Source organism: Cydia splendana, chromosome 22 (genome assembly GCF_910591565.1).
Source record: "Cydia splendana chromosome 22, ilCydSple1.2, whole genome shotgun sequence".
Lineage (NCBI taxonomy): Eukaryota > Metazoa > Arthropoda > Insecta > Lepidoptera > Tortricidae > Cydia > Cydia splendana.
The window spans coordinates 12,381,813-12,396,962 of NC_085981.1; the positions used below are offsets into that span (position 1 = coordinate 12,381,813).

Genomic DNA, 15,150 nt, shown 5'->3' on the forward strand with positions numbered 1-15,150 from the left:
GTTTGTAGCAAATCGGGTTGGTGAGATTCAAGAATTGTCTCAACATAGTACATGGAGACACGTGCCAGGAGAGATGAACCCTGCTGATTTGGCATCAAGGGGGGTTGACCCTCAAAATTTATGTACCGCCGATATTTGGTGGCAGGGTCCCTCTTTCCTTAATGACCATATGTCAAATTGGCCAAAACTGAATCCGCTTATCAGCGATATTAGTTGCATACCCGAAATGAAAACGTTTACTCTTATCGATAATATAGTAGATATAAACTACAGTGTCGTAGACTTTGAAAGATATTCGAAGCTGACGACTTTGCAAAGAGTCTTTGCATATGTGCAAAGATTTATCTACAATGTAAGAAATCCTGCGTCTAAACGTTGTGGTTATTTAACGACAGAGGAATTAAATTCATCTTTAAAATATCTGACAAAGCAATCTCAACTAGAGTCTTTCGGTGATGATCTTTGCACACTGCAAAAAGGTAAACCTTTACCTTTAAAGTCTCGAATACTTAAGCTTACACCATTTATAGATGAGGACGGACTACTACGTGTCGGTGGTCGTATTCAGAATTCTCCAGTCAGTTACACGCAAAAGCACCCCGCATTATTGGATGCTAAACACACATTCACGAAGCTGCTGTTTCAGCGTGAGCATAGTAGAACTTTGCATGGATCTGTTAAACTAATACTAAATAATCTGCTCAATCAATTTTGGCCTATACGCGGGAGAGATTTAGCTAGGAGTACGGTTAATAAATGTAAAAGGTGTTGGATTATGAAAGCGAAAACTGTAAATCCTATAATGGGGAACTTACCTGAAACCAGAGTCACGCCAAGTCTGCCCTTTAAGGTTTGTGGAGTTGACTTTGCGGGACCCTTCTTGATTACAGATCGTAAGGGTCGAGGCTGTAAGATAACCAAGGTTTACTTAGCTCTTTTCGTTTGTTTTTCGACAAGGGCTTTACATTTAGAACTCGTCAGTAGTCTTTCCACTGACGCGTTTATTCAGTGTCTCCGACGGTTTATATCTCGTCGTGGTTATCCATGCGAGATTCATTGCGATAACGGTTCAAATTTTGTAGGTGCGAGTAACGAACTTGCTTCCTTTCTGAAGTCTAGCAATAATTCTGTAGCTTCGTGGGGGGCTAATGAGGGTATAAAATTCGTGTTCTCGCCGGCTTATTCTCTACATTTCGGAGGGATATGGGAAGCCGGAGTCAAGTCAGCCAAATTCCATATGGCGCGGGTCCTAGGCAACACCCACATGACCTTTGAAGAACTGTCAACGCTTTTCAATCAAATTGAAGCCATCTTGAATTCTCGGCCGTTGACCTATTTATCGACCGATCCCAACGACCTGGAGCCATTAACGCCAGGTCATTTCCTGATCGGCCAATCATTGATGTCTTTACCTTCTCCGAACCTGTTGGACATCAACCCAAATCGGCTAAGCAGATATGAGCACATCGAGCAAATGCGGCAGCAATTTTGGAATCGCTGGCAGAAGGAGTTTCTGGCCGAACTACAGGAACGGATTAAGTGGAAGGTCAACACACAACAACTTCAAGTTAACGACGTGGTTGTCGTTAAGGAGACAAACGTCCCTCCAATGAAATGGAGAATGGGACGAATAGTTAAGTTGTTCCCCGGACAAGACAACGTATCCAGAGTGGCGGATGTTAGCACGGCACGTGGCATAATACGAAGAGCAGCTCATCGTCTATGTCCACTACCCAAACCGGAAAAGGCTTTCTTCGTCCTCGAGGCTCTACCTCCTCGAGGGGGGGGGGAGTATGTTAGCGCCTCATTGGTGCTACCGTCGTGTACCTACGTGCTGGCCGCTTGATCGCCTAATGAATTCGGAATTCGATTATTGACATTGACTAGATATATATGATTTTGGTGATTCTGTTGAAATTATTGATTTTTACAAAGAAGAAGAAATGTTATTTGTTTTACTAAAACGTTAAAATGTATTAATAAAGTGATATGTTTAAATGAGTTGTATGTTCTCAAACAGTTAGTCTAACTTCCTAACTATTTTAACCCGATCTACCCAAATTAAACACTAATACCCTAACCATCCTATTATTGGCATAGTTCAAGTTCTAGGACTCATTTTAATTGAATCCGTTCCAATAAACGCAGGACTATCCAATACAGAATATTAAGCTAGCCAAATTAACCTGACCTCCCTATCCTTAATAACTATACGTAGTGTGAGTTCACAGTAATACTAGTTATGATGATAAAATGTGAATAGTAAAGGCTTTTGAGAGTTCAACGGATTTCCTTTGGGAAATGAGTGGACGGAGAGCTTTGCAGTGGATTGCAGTTGGATTATTATATTATAAAGTATGATTTAGTGTGCTTTACAAGGTTTGCTAATGATATTATAGTTTTAAATTGGTTCTACGCTGTTTCGTATCCTGTAGGTATTATTTTTTCGTTTCGATATTAGAAAGTTAGATTTTTTGAAAGTGAAGCACCTATCCAACTGGGACACGTATCCGGGTTTTATCCTAGGTTAAATATAAAAATTAGGAAGCACGGTTCAGTAAGTAATTTTCGATGAAAATAATAACTAGTAGGTATTATAAGGAGATCAAATAGGCAGTTTATAGGTTCTTTCTCATTGGCTTTTCGTTTGATCCGCACTGAAAGTGACACCACACCATGTATAATTATTATAATTATAATTACGTTCTACATCTAAGAGAGAAGGATGAACCTTGGAAAATGGATAGTTTTTCGTTACCTTAATCAAAATGTATTAATTGAATAGAAATGGTAGTCTATGTAATTTTAGCTTTGTACAGTACTTAAATTATTTTATAATTTTTTCTAGTGGCGCTCGATAGCTCGCCTTGCAAAACTAATCGAAGCCCAGTTCTTGTAGTTTACAGTTCTAATACATTGTAGGCAGAGATAAACTGAACGATGCCAACTTTTACAATACTGCCAGGGGCAGTTCTGCGAGTTTTGTAGCGGATTGACTTGGACAACTTTGTAGACTTTAACTTGATAGTTGTAGACAATAAAATTGTTCGATAAGGATTGTAGTGGCAGTGAAACAAGTTTACAAAGTTTAGTACGGTCAGCTGAGTAGTTAAGCTAGTGTAGTGGTATTTAAAAAACCGGGCAAGTGCGAGTCGGACTCGCGCACGAAGGGTTCCGTACCATAATGCAAAAAAAAAAAAACGAAAAAAAAGCAAAAAAAAAACGGTCACCCATCCAAGTACTGACCACTCCCGACGTTGCTTAACTTTGGTCAAAAATCACGTTTGTTGTATGGGAGCCCCATTTTAATCTTTATTTTATTCTGTTTTTAGTATTTGTTGTTATAGCGGCAACAGAAATACATCATCTGTGAAAATTTCAACTGTCTAGCTATCACGGTTCGTGAGATACAGCCTGGTGACAGACGGACGGACGGACAGCGAAGTCTTAGTAATAGGGTCCCGTTTTACCCTTTGGGTACGGAACCCTAAAAAGCGGCCAAGTGCGAGTCGGACTCGCCCATGAAGGGTTCCGTAGCAGCAAGTAACATTATAAAATTGCGGTTTACGATTTATGATGACGTATTAAAAAAAACTACTCGTTTAAAACAATTTTCGGTGGAAGTTTGCATGTTGTACATCATATATTTTTTTAGTTTTATCATTCTCTTATTTTAGAAGTTACAGGAGGGGGGGACCATTTTACCACTTCGGAAGTGTCTCTCGCGCAAACTATTCAGTTTAGAAAAAAAAATGATATTAGAAACCTCAATATCATTTTTGAAGACCTTCGATTTGGAAAGTACGATTCGAAACAAAACATTCAGATGGTAAAATAGATTAGTGTTGTTATAATTAATGTATGCTTAATTTATATTTAGAGTCATCAAGTCGACAATACGTCTACTTTCTACTAGGAAAACTATTCCGTATGCATCAAAATTACGGAAGCAAACATGCACTCAAACTTACACAAATCACCATCGCAACTACCCCATTTGCATAGCACTAACTTCGCCACTTATCCCCGTTCGAACTACTTTGAACTTTAACCTCTCCGCTTAAAATTCATTTTTCGACGCAGTGCAGGCGTTGAAGTCTGGGTTATTATATTTGAGACCTTATTTCAGTAGCTATACGTTGCTTTGTCGCGTGAATGGTGGGTTGAAGAGTATTAGGATAGCTCAATAGGCGATGTATTGAATTCAAAAGAACATTTTGCGCCATTCGTGAATTTTGAATGATGTACGTTCGTGTTGTACATTGGTAAGTAGGTGTTGGTGAAATGTACTCAGTACGAATGGAATTTGGTTAACTTTATATTGAATTTGAGTCCAGAACCGTGACTCTTCAATTCAATTCAATCTCTAAATTTGAAGTAGATAAGCTGTGTTTCAGACACTATTAATAAGTATTTATTGGTATTACTACTTAGCTTCTACCCGCAGCTTCATCTACTTGGAATGATGATGATTGATAAAAACCCTCACACTACCCTCAAACTACCTTCATACCAAACTTCATTAATCGGTTCAGCGGTCACACGTCACAGAATCAGGCGAAGGGGGGGTCATCCTAAGTGTGACAGGACGTATTAAAGACCTCTATCTTTTTCCTATGAAAAAGTGTGACAACGGGGGGAGAGGGGTCTAAAGAATAGAAATTTTGTGTGATGCAATTAATGGACGACCCCTAAACGTGAAGGACAGACAAAGTTACTTCCGCATTTATAATCTAAGTAGGGATAGTAGCGATTACTAGGCACAGCTTACTCGCATGGATAAGGCAGCGATTTCACCAGATATGTACGATGCGTAGCAAGGGATGTATATGTTAAGAATCAAATAGAAAGACTAACGCAGAATCTAATCTAAACAACTAATCAATGTGTAAACAGGCCCCAATGTTTAGGCCACACTTACCCCGCAGCCACACTTACCCTATTACTTTAAAGGACGTTAATGACGATGACGACATTTCAGATAATGGTGATCGACGAGAACGAGGCGCGTCTGCGCGTGCGCTTCCCGCTCAACTGCGAGAAGCGGCGGAACTACAAGTTCGACATCGCCGCCGTGGGCTGTGACGGCTCCTACTCCAACACGTGAGTTTTCTAATTAATATAATTCATTTATTAACGAAAATGCAAAACAAAGATAGAGAAAACTACTGAAGAGAATATTACAAATGAACCCGTGTCAACTATGATCTGATCTTTCGATGAGACAGTTTACTCGAGGGTAACTTACTTAACTTACTTCTGTCGAAAGATAGATACTCGTACAATGGCGCGTTTTCACCAAAAATCATCGCGATCTTGATCTTCGTTCCTTGTTCGGTTGTTAACCTATTTATTTACCTCACCTATCTTGTAAAACAAACCTATCTTGTATCTATTTTGTTCAACGTCGCGGGTACTTCTAAAATACGCACGCTTTCTAATATAATGTGTTTGTAATAAATTTGTAACGATAAACAAAACCCCAAGAACAACAAACCTCAGAGAAAATGTTCTAAACCTGGTCCTAATTGTGAGATACCTGAAGATTTAATATTTATACACATATCTAAATGTTCCAGGGTCCCAGTCCACATAACGGTGACAGACGTGAACGAATTCGCGCCGGTCTTCCCCCAATCGGCCTACGTCAAGTCCGTGGACGAGGGCCGCATTTACGACGAGATAGTCCGCGTCGAAGCGACTGACCGCGACTGTACGCCGCGGTATGGTGACGTGTGCAAGTACGAGATACTGACGGATCGGAGCCAGCCCTTCGCTATCGATACTTACGGTAAGTTTGTAAGACTAATACACCTAACAGTAATAAACCTAATGTCTGAATGTCACGCCCTCGCTACTCTCGCCAGATAATGACATTGAAGCAGGTTATCTGAAACCGAAGAAATTCTACGTCGATAAAGATCTTGAGTAGGCCAAAGGTTGCTTTTGAGGGGGCGATTGCACAAAATATCTCGATGGGTCGAAGTGTATGCACAAGGATCCCCGAAACAATAAGATAAGATAAGGTAGTCTCCCCTTATAACACACAACAAATGGATAAATGTCTACGACGAGACACAGCACACACATCACGACTATACCCTGAGATATGGCGTTTGCACCGGTCTCTCCCTATAGTCCCTATATCCGTACACGGAGGGAAAAGTTGATAAGTCGAGATATTCCATTGAAGAAATTTGAACTTAAAATATACATATACAGTATAAAAGATTTTATAAATGATAGAGATGTCTTTAAGCCGGTAGCTTGATTTCATTAGTATAATAAGAGTTAAATAAATATTGTTTTTTTTTTACATTGTGAATTAAATATGCTAGTTTCCAGTAGAATTGACACTTGATTATATTGTTTAATTTAATTTTAGTTTTGGACACTTGGAGACCTCATACATCTCTAAGTATTTATTTATTTTATATTTGATTGTACATACCTATATTTTTAATGTTTTTGACACTTAGCGACATCTCACCATCATCTCATCATCTTTACATCTCTAAGTCAATTTAGGCTAGTAATTATGTGATGGTATACTGTCTTTTTATGTAACTTACGAGCACAAAATGCTGTGTCTTACAGCTACATGTTATTATTATTTTAATATTAATATAGGCCGGTAGCTTGAACATGTCATGCTCGCTTAAAAGTCTTTGCTTACGGTGGCGTCGTTGATCGGGTCGCCACTTTCCCGAATGAAGGTTGAGGGAGGCGATGGCTGAGATACGCGTCATACTCGTGAACGGGTGCTGTTTGTGGAGACTGGTCTGTTTATGCTTACACGAGCTAATAATACTTAGTAACTTTATTTTTATTAATTAATTACAGTGAGACGCCTCATTCTGCTCTTGTATGTTTCTTTTCTCTCAATGAATGTGTTAATTATACAGGATATTGACTCTTGGAGACCCTATACATCTCTAAGGATAATTTGATAAACTATATAATCTTATAGTTCTGACACCTAGAGACATTTACACCTGTAAATATTATAGTTTTTTTTTATTGTGTTTTGTATCTGTATTTTTTATGTAATTCGACATTAAGAGACCATATACATCTCTAAGTAATTGTAATACGTTAGTGTGAATTGTTAGTTGTATTTTATAAATGTTGATATTTGATATAATTACACAAGGTTCCAATTGCTTCAATTTTTTCGCGCCAGTTCATCTTCTTCCCGCCGTGTACGGATATGTCAAGTGGGTAAGGGTCTATGATGAAATGGTCTGCGTGGAAACGGCTGATCATGTCTGCATATACCGAATCTTAATACGGTGATCACTGCAAGTCCGAGATATTAACAGATCCGATCCGAGCATTCTAATGACGTGTTATCATTGGCTTCTTCTAAATGTAATGACGTGAACTGAACTTTTCAGTAACTTTTTTTTTCTATTTCCAGGTGTGATCCGTAACACAGAGCCGCTGGACTACGAGAAATCACACAACCACATCCTGTCTGTCGTCGCCTACGACTGCGGCATGATGCAGTCAGCTCCAGTTATGGTCACCATCAAGGTCAACAAGCCCTGCCGCGCGGGCTGGAAGGGTAAGTGCCCGCAGGTTCAGGAGACACCAAGTCTAAGAGCCTTTTCAAGTGTTTCAATGTCCTCTTTCTTTTTTAGCGTGTTTCATGGTCTTTTGGCAATGTAACGGGCGTAGGCATTAGTTAGGACAGTAGCGACGGCCATTTGACCTTCCAATCCTGGGGGAAACTAGGTTTTGGGATTAGAATTATCCGATATCTTCGTGATTTTTTTCTTCAAGAGTTTTGAGATTGGTGGAAATTTGTCTCTTGTTTAGATTGGGAAAAATAGACCTTTATTTAGTCTAAGCATGACCTTGGTAAGGAATACTATGGCCCTATCACTTAGATATATGTCCCAGTAAGGTCATTTAAAAAGAACAAGCAAGCTCAAACTTGCATCCACTTAATAGAAGTGTCTGATTTCTTACGGAGCAACCAAAAACAAACTAGAGAGCGGTTGAAACGCGAACACGAATGGTGTTGGCAACTGTCAAAGGTTTGCGTAGATGGCGCCATTATAGCTTGCCCCTTTTTCTATGAGATTTGGCTTAAAGGGCTGACATCCAGGGTATTAAAAAAAAACCGGGCAAGTGCGAGTCGGACTCGCGCACGAAGGGTTCCGTACCATAATGCAAAAAAAAAAACAAAAAAAAAAGCAAAAAAAAAAACGGTCACCCATCCAAATACTGACCACTCCCGACGTTGCTTAACTTTGGTCAAAAATCACGTTTGTTGTATGGGAGCCCCATTTAAATCTTTATTTTATTCTGTTTTTAGTATTTGTTGTTATAGCGGCAACAGAAATACATCATCTGTGAAAATTTCAACTGTCTAGCTATCACGGTTCGTGAGATACAGCCTGGTGACAGACGGACGGACGGACGGACGGACGGACAGCGAAGTCTTAGTAATAGGGTCCCGTTTTACCCTTTGGGTACGGAACCCTAACAAAAAATTGACACAATTCTAGGGATTTACAGGGCAAGCTATGATGGCGCCATCTGCTAAAAACTTCCACCGGCCAACCCCATTGATGTAATAATGTTTTAACATTTTTATTACCACCACCAGGAGTAGCGGAGCGCGTGGACTACGCGCCCGGGACGGGGCCGCTGGCGCTGTTCCCGGCCGCGCGCCTCGAGGCCTGCTCCTCCGACGAGCGCTGCCCCGGCGTCACGCGCATCCAGGCCGCCGTCACCCTGCAGGCCTCCCGGGCCGGCTCGGGCTGCGACCGGGACACCTACGCTATACACTCGCAGAGGACCATTTGTGGTAAGTGCCCTATCATTGTCCTCTCTCCCAATGCTCCTCGTCTCGCAATGGCCACACATCTGCCAATTACGTAGCTCTTAGTTTTTTGTCATTAGTTGTTATTTTTATATTATATTTATAATTCGTTCTTTTATTTTTAGTAATTAACATAGTTTTTAAGTTTATACCTACTAATAACGCGATGGATCAATGATCTGAAATAAACGATGATCCGAAATTTATTTTAATTTTTATTGTCGCTGTCCCGGCGTCACGGATCCAAGCGGCAAGGCTTTTGGCATGAGACTCTTAAGTTTTATATCCGTATTTTATCTGTGTGAGTTTTCGTATACAAATTGTGATTGAAAATGTATCTACTATAATAATAAAATTACCTTTTACTTCCAGGTTTGGACCCCAAGACAGTGGACCTCCTGCCCAGTCCGGGCGCTGGCAACGAATGGGCGAAGGCTCTCAAACCTGATTCAGGTGTGCATCTTAACTTAGCTCACCATCTTTTTTATTAGTTTTGTTTTTCTTTTTGGACCATCCACTTTAAAGCCTACTTAAGAAAACAAAGCAATTGTAAGATTTACCGCAAATTACGGGAATGAACCACGTAGTAAAAAGTCGTTAGAACCATCTTGAAGGTCCAACGGAGTATCGATTATATATCTTTGAACAATAGATTGGAAGTCCAATAATATGTAAAGGGCCTTTACTCTAAATGTCCATTCTTAGGTAGTCGGGTACACGCCAGGGGCCGGTTTCATACGGCACTATTGACGCTGACTATACAAGTGTACACCGTATACAATAAAAAAAAAACCGGACAAGCGCGAGTCGGACTCGCCCACCGAGGGTTCCGTATTTGTTGTTATAGCGGCAACAGAAATACATCATCTGTGAAAATTTCAACTATCACGGTTTATGAGATACAGCCTGCTGATAGACATACGGACAAACGGACAGTGGAGTCTTAGTAATAGGGTCCCGCTTTTACCCTTAGGGTACGGAACCCTAAAAATTTATTCAACTATATTATATCGTTCCAGGTCGCGACGGCGAGCAGATGTTCGAGTTCGACGGATCAACGACGGCCGCAGCGGTGCCATCTAGCGTGCTGCCATCCTCATTGGCCGGCAGTTTCTCCATCTCCACGTGGATGCGACACGCCCCGCCACCCGACCATGACAAGCACAGGAAGGAGCATGTGTTGTGTCTCGCTGATGACCACAGTAAGTTACTGACTACTTTGTGTGTCTTTTTCAATCCTTACTTGCAAGGCAGACGACTGGTCTAGTCGTGGCAGCTCATTCCGTTGCCGGACATCAGACTCAACACTTCTGGCATCTCCTGATGATGCTTCGTAGAGGAGAAACGTGTCGATGTTTGTAATGTTGGTGGTCGACGGCGGCAGCGGTGCCATCTAGCGTGCTGCCATCCTCATTGGCCGGTAGTTTCTCCATCTCCACGTGGATGAGACACGCACCACCGCCCGACCATGACAAGCACAGGAAGGAGCATGTGTTGTGTCTCGCTGATGAACACAGTACGTTACTGACTATTTTGTGTGCCCTTTTCAACCCTAACTTAAAAGACAGACCACTGGTCTAGTCGTGGCTGCTCATTCCATTGCCGGACATCAGACTTTCAACACTTCTGGCATCTCCTGATGATGCTCCGTAGAGACAAACGTTTCGATGTTTGTAATTTTTGTGGTCGAATACGGCCGCAGCGGTGCCATCTAGCGTGCTGCCATCCTCATTGGCCGGTAGTTTCTCCATCTCCACGTGGATGCGACACGCCCCGCCACCCGACCATGACAAGCACAGGAAGGAGCATGTGTTGTGTCTCGCTGATGACCACAGTAAGTAACTAACTAGGTATATTGTGTGTCTTTTTCAACTCTAACTTGTGAAGCAGACGACTGGTCTAGTCGTGGCAGCTCATTCCATTGCCGGACATCAGACTCAACACTTCTGGCATCTCCTGATGATGCTCCGTAGAGGAGGAACGTGTCGATGTTTGTAATGTTGGTGGTCGACGGCGGCAGCGGTGCCATCTAGCGTGCTGCCATCCTCATTGGCCGGCAGTTTCTCCATCTCCACGTGGATGCGACACGCCCCACCACCCGACCATGACAAGCACAGGAAGGAGCATGTGTTGTGAGACACAACTTGTGTCTCGCCGATGACCACAGTAAGTTACTGGACTATATGTGGCTTTCCATCACAGAAGGGTCCTTATGCGTCACGTGCAGTAAGGACATTTCCATCAGAAATTCCAACATAAATTGTGATAAAAACGTCCTTATTGCACATGAAGCATAAGGACCCTTCTCTGTTGGAAAGCCACATTTTGTTTGTCCTTTTCAACCCTAACTTGCGAGGCAGAGGGGTGGTCAGGGTATAAAGACCAGTCGTGGCAGCTCATTCCGTTGCCGGACACCAGACCTGCCAGATATCCTGATGATGCCTCGTAGAGGCGAAACATATTGACTGTTTGTTTATTGTTTGTGTTGGTGGTCGACGATACGAGACAATGGCAGTGGTGCCCTCTAGCGTGTTGTCATCTTTAGCCAGAAGGTTTTCTATTTCGACGTGAATGCCGCACGCACACAAAACACTCGTGGGATGTTTTTATGAAACTGGCTTTTAGCTCGTTTCATAAAACTACACTCGTAGTTTAATGTCTATCATTATGTAGCAGTCACATAAACTGCTAAAATTAAAAATAATTTTTGTTATAATATTTAAAACTTTCGCGTTTTGAACACATATTAACTCACATTTCTCGAACTAACGCGACTCTAACGCGAAATTTGTTCAATTACTTACCTTTATTTACCGACGTTTCGACACAGGTTTCACTGGTCGTGGTCGTGGTCGTTAGACCCGTCTATAAATGTGAGTTAATATAATTTGTGTTGTTACAGAAATGAACCGCCACCACTACGCCCTGTTCGTCCGCAACTGCCGCCTCATCCTGTTGTTGAGGCGAGACTTCGGCGACGGTGACCTCAACATCTTCAGACCCGCCGAGTGGCGTTGGAAGATCCCTGAGGTACCATCATGTTTTACAGAAAAGCTTCTTCCAAATTACTTTTTAAGGCAGAAAACTGCATCTCTTTTCATCTGGGATCAGTTTAATTCAATCAAATTATGACATTCAAATTTCGAACATCTTTGAACAACAAAGGAATTTAATTCGATCTCGTTTTTAGTATTTATCGAGATGATATTTTATTGAGTGTGTGATCAAACGCCGCAATGTATGCGGGTCTTGAACCTGTGAGTACCAGAGTAGCGAGTATAATATATGGCTTTCCATCATAGAAGGGTAAGGGTATTCAAGTGCAATAAGGACATATGTGTGAAGATAAAACAGTGTACTATGTATACTGTACATAATCAGGCTTAAACACTCATGTGATCCTTTTATGAAACTCACTTTGTTCGTTTTATAAACCCACGCTAGTATTTTAATGCCATTCATTATGGAGCAGTTACATAAACTATAAATTGTTTGACAGGTGTGCGACAACGAATGGCATCACTACGCCGTGAACGTTCGCTTCCCGAATGTGGAACTTTTCGTCGATGGAGAACCGTACCGCGCTGTTGACGGCAAAGGACCGGAGGTCATCGATGACTGGCCACTGCATCCAGCCCATGAAGTCAACACCACCCTCGTCGTTGGAGCCTGTTGGCAAGGTATGATAACATATAACACCCTTCTTTGCGCCAAAAAAATGAAGGATAGAAATGATAGTCGTAAAAAACTGGTTTTGTCGGCCTAATTGGTTGAAAATCATGATAATGATTTAATTTTGTGAAAAGTAAAAATACACACGCAGTATCTCTACTTTTCATTACTCATTCGTTTACTATGCGCGGTTGGTAGTTTTGACTTATGGTAGTCTGGTATATTCCCATTTATACCCGCCTGGTACAGATGGGAATGGGTGCATTAATTGAATCATTCCCATCTGTCCCCGCCTCATGTATGGCGATGGTCACGTGGAGCGGTTACAAATGGTAAGGACTTGGTAATGGTAAGGTAACAAGGACTAAGAAGTAATCTTTATCTGTTCAGCTGTAAACCGGTTTTCATTTTGTCTAAGATTTAAATATAAGCATTACTAACCTAAAGCATTATTTTCAGGAACGGAAGGTGACATGAAACACCACTTGCACGGTTGGCTGGCCGGTCTGGGCGTGCTCGTGCACGACGTGCAGCCGCCGGCGGCGCTCAAGTGCGTCGCGCACTGCCGGGAGGGGCTCAGCTTGGCCCCTGATCTATGTAAGTTATAACACTAACCGCATAATGGTATTGTAGAGATATGTGCGTGGTTATGACCGCATAATGGTACTATAGAGATATGTAATGATGGATGTTTCGAGTTTTTGTAAAAGAGTCATGAATGAATTGAGTTCCGTACCTAATTTGTTTATATTGTATAATAGATAAACGAAAGAAAGGACTGGTGATTTTGATTTAAGGCAATTTTTTGTTTATTAAAATACGCAGTAATGTCTGAGGAGTTTGCTTTTAGTTTTAATAATTTTCTCGGATTTTTACTACCATTTAGTATGACATCACGACAACATGACTTCCACAATTGATTTGGATCTATGATTTTAATTTGATTGCAAAACTAGTTTAGTCTGGCTTAACATCAACAGACACTTTTTTTTTAGAGTAAGTATAGTTATTAAATATTAATCTTGCATGTAAATAGATTATTCTAAAAGGTATCTAGGGGTCTTCTATGTCCGTGAGTAAATTATATGTATTTCTCTCTCCAGACCTGAAGTCGGTGTCGGTGGAGGGCGACGGCGTGGCGGACGTGGAGACGCTGCTGCGGCGCGTCGCGTACGGCGACGCGCGCGCCTTCCCCACGCCCGGCCGCCGCAACGTGCACGTCGCCACCACCGTCACGTACGTCACCGCATGACTACCCACGCTACCGGCTGCAGCGTTATATTCATATTCATATTCATATTTATTTATAATATCATTAATATTACATGTCAATTTACATATTACTAGGTACAGTATCATATTATATTTATCCACGTACCTAGTACGTGATTTATTCAACATATTATAATATACTATGTATAGGTAGTATATTATATCTTTACATTTAAAAATTCATTATAACTATAAAATGTGTGCCCGAGAAGCCATGCTTTTAGTTTGGTTTTAAAACATTGCAAGGATGGGGCGGAGGTGACCTCTGCAGGTAATTTATTGTATACGGTCGGACCCATCACGTGAGTGACCTTCTCGGACTTCGCCAGTCGTCGCTTCACAGGGAGAAGCATATTTGGGTGCCGCAAACAGCGCGCCGAATCTGAGCGTTTTTTGTATTCGCTTAAATTGACATATGTATAAATTGCTATCTGATAGATTACAATCGACGGCAGAGTTAATATTCCCAGCTCTTTGAAATATGGTCTTACTGAGGTTTCCTGTGCTACCTGGATAGTGATGGGAAATTGCAGAGAATATTTCCGATCGAGAGAATATTCTCGGAAAGATTACGGTAATATTACCAAAAATGGCAATTTACTTAATAACTTTGTATTTATATATGGGAATCGAATTTTTCGTAATAACGAAAGATTTACATATTCCAAAGTACTTTATCCTCGCGCCAAGAGCCATTACTTTAAACATGATTAAAACGTAAATTTCCATAAGTTACCGTAAATTACCGTAAGTTCTCTCAAGTTGCATACAAATTTCCTAGGGAATTTATGTTAAGTGTCTGAAACCTTTAAATTTAGTGATGAAAATATAAGATTTACGCATTATTATTACATTAAGTACATGTTATTACACTGCACCACATTATGCAATTATTTCTTAGAAAGTTGGTAAATTTGTTTTTAGCGTCTTTCCGACGCCTATGTTTTGTTATTTTCCAAATAACGCTCCCAAGGTTTAAGTGAAATAAAACAAAAAATATTTTAATTTAATATTTTTGTAATTATATGATATAAAATAAATCAACAAATAGTACAAAATTGTTACAAATTGTGAAAAGTATATAAATCAACAAAGATCTAAAAAGACTACAATTAAAAGTTTTTACATCAGTAATGTATAATAGATAAAAAGAAATAATGATATAATATTAATCAACATTGTAAAAAAAACCAACAATTTTACCCAAAATCAACATTTTTTCTTATATTTATCATGCCGAAACTTAAGAACTTATCAATCAATAAAATTGTAGTAAGTCTTTATTTTTCATTTTGAAATGATTAATGAATTATCATAAATCAGAAATAAACCTACAATTATAATAATATATGAATCAATATGATAAAAATATA

General features: G+C 40.5%; 1 protein-coding gene across 1 annotated transcript in view; it reads left to right on the top strand.

The window, feature by feature from the left end:
- The window catches only part of LOC134801432 (calsyntenin-1), a 344,316-nt gene that overhangs the window by 314,533 nt on the left and 14,633 nt on the right, over window positions 1-15,150 (top strand). Inside the window, exons 3-12 of the mRNA XM_063773987.1 lie at window positions 4,982-5,103; window positions 5,580-5,791; window positions 7,421-7,567; window positions 8,618-8,818; window positions 9,206-9,286; window positions 9,853-10,035; window positions 11,736-11,863; window positions 12,333-12,513; window positions 12,965-13,102; window positions 13,609-13,741. Of these exons, the coding sequence (XP_063630057.1) occupies window positions 4,982-5,103; window positions 5,580-5,791; window positions 7,421-7,567; window positions 8,618-8,818; window positions 9,206-9,286; window positions 9,853-10,035; window positions 11,736-11,863; window positions 12,333-12,513; window positions 12,965-13,102; window positions 13,609-13,741 (1,526 nt within the window). The remainder of the gene's footprint in view (window positions 1-4,981; window positions 5,104-5,579; window positions 5,792-7,420; window positions 7,568-8,617; window positions 8,819-9,205; window positions 9,287-9,852; window positions 10,036-11,735; window positions 11,864-12,332; window positions 12,514-12,964; window positions 13,103-13,608; window positions 13,742-15,150) is intronic.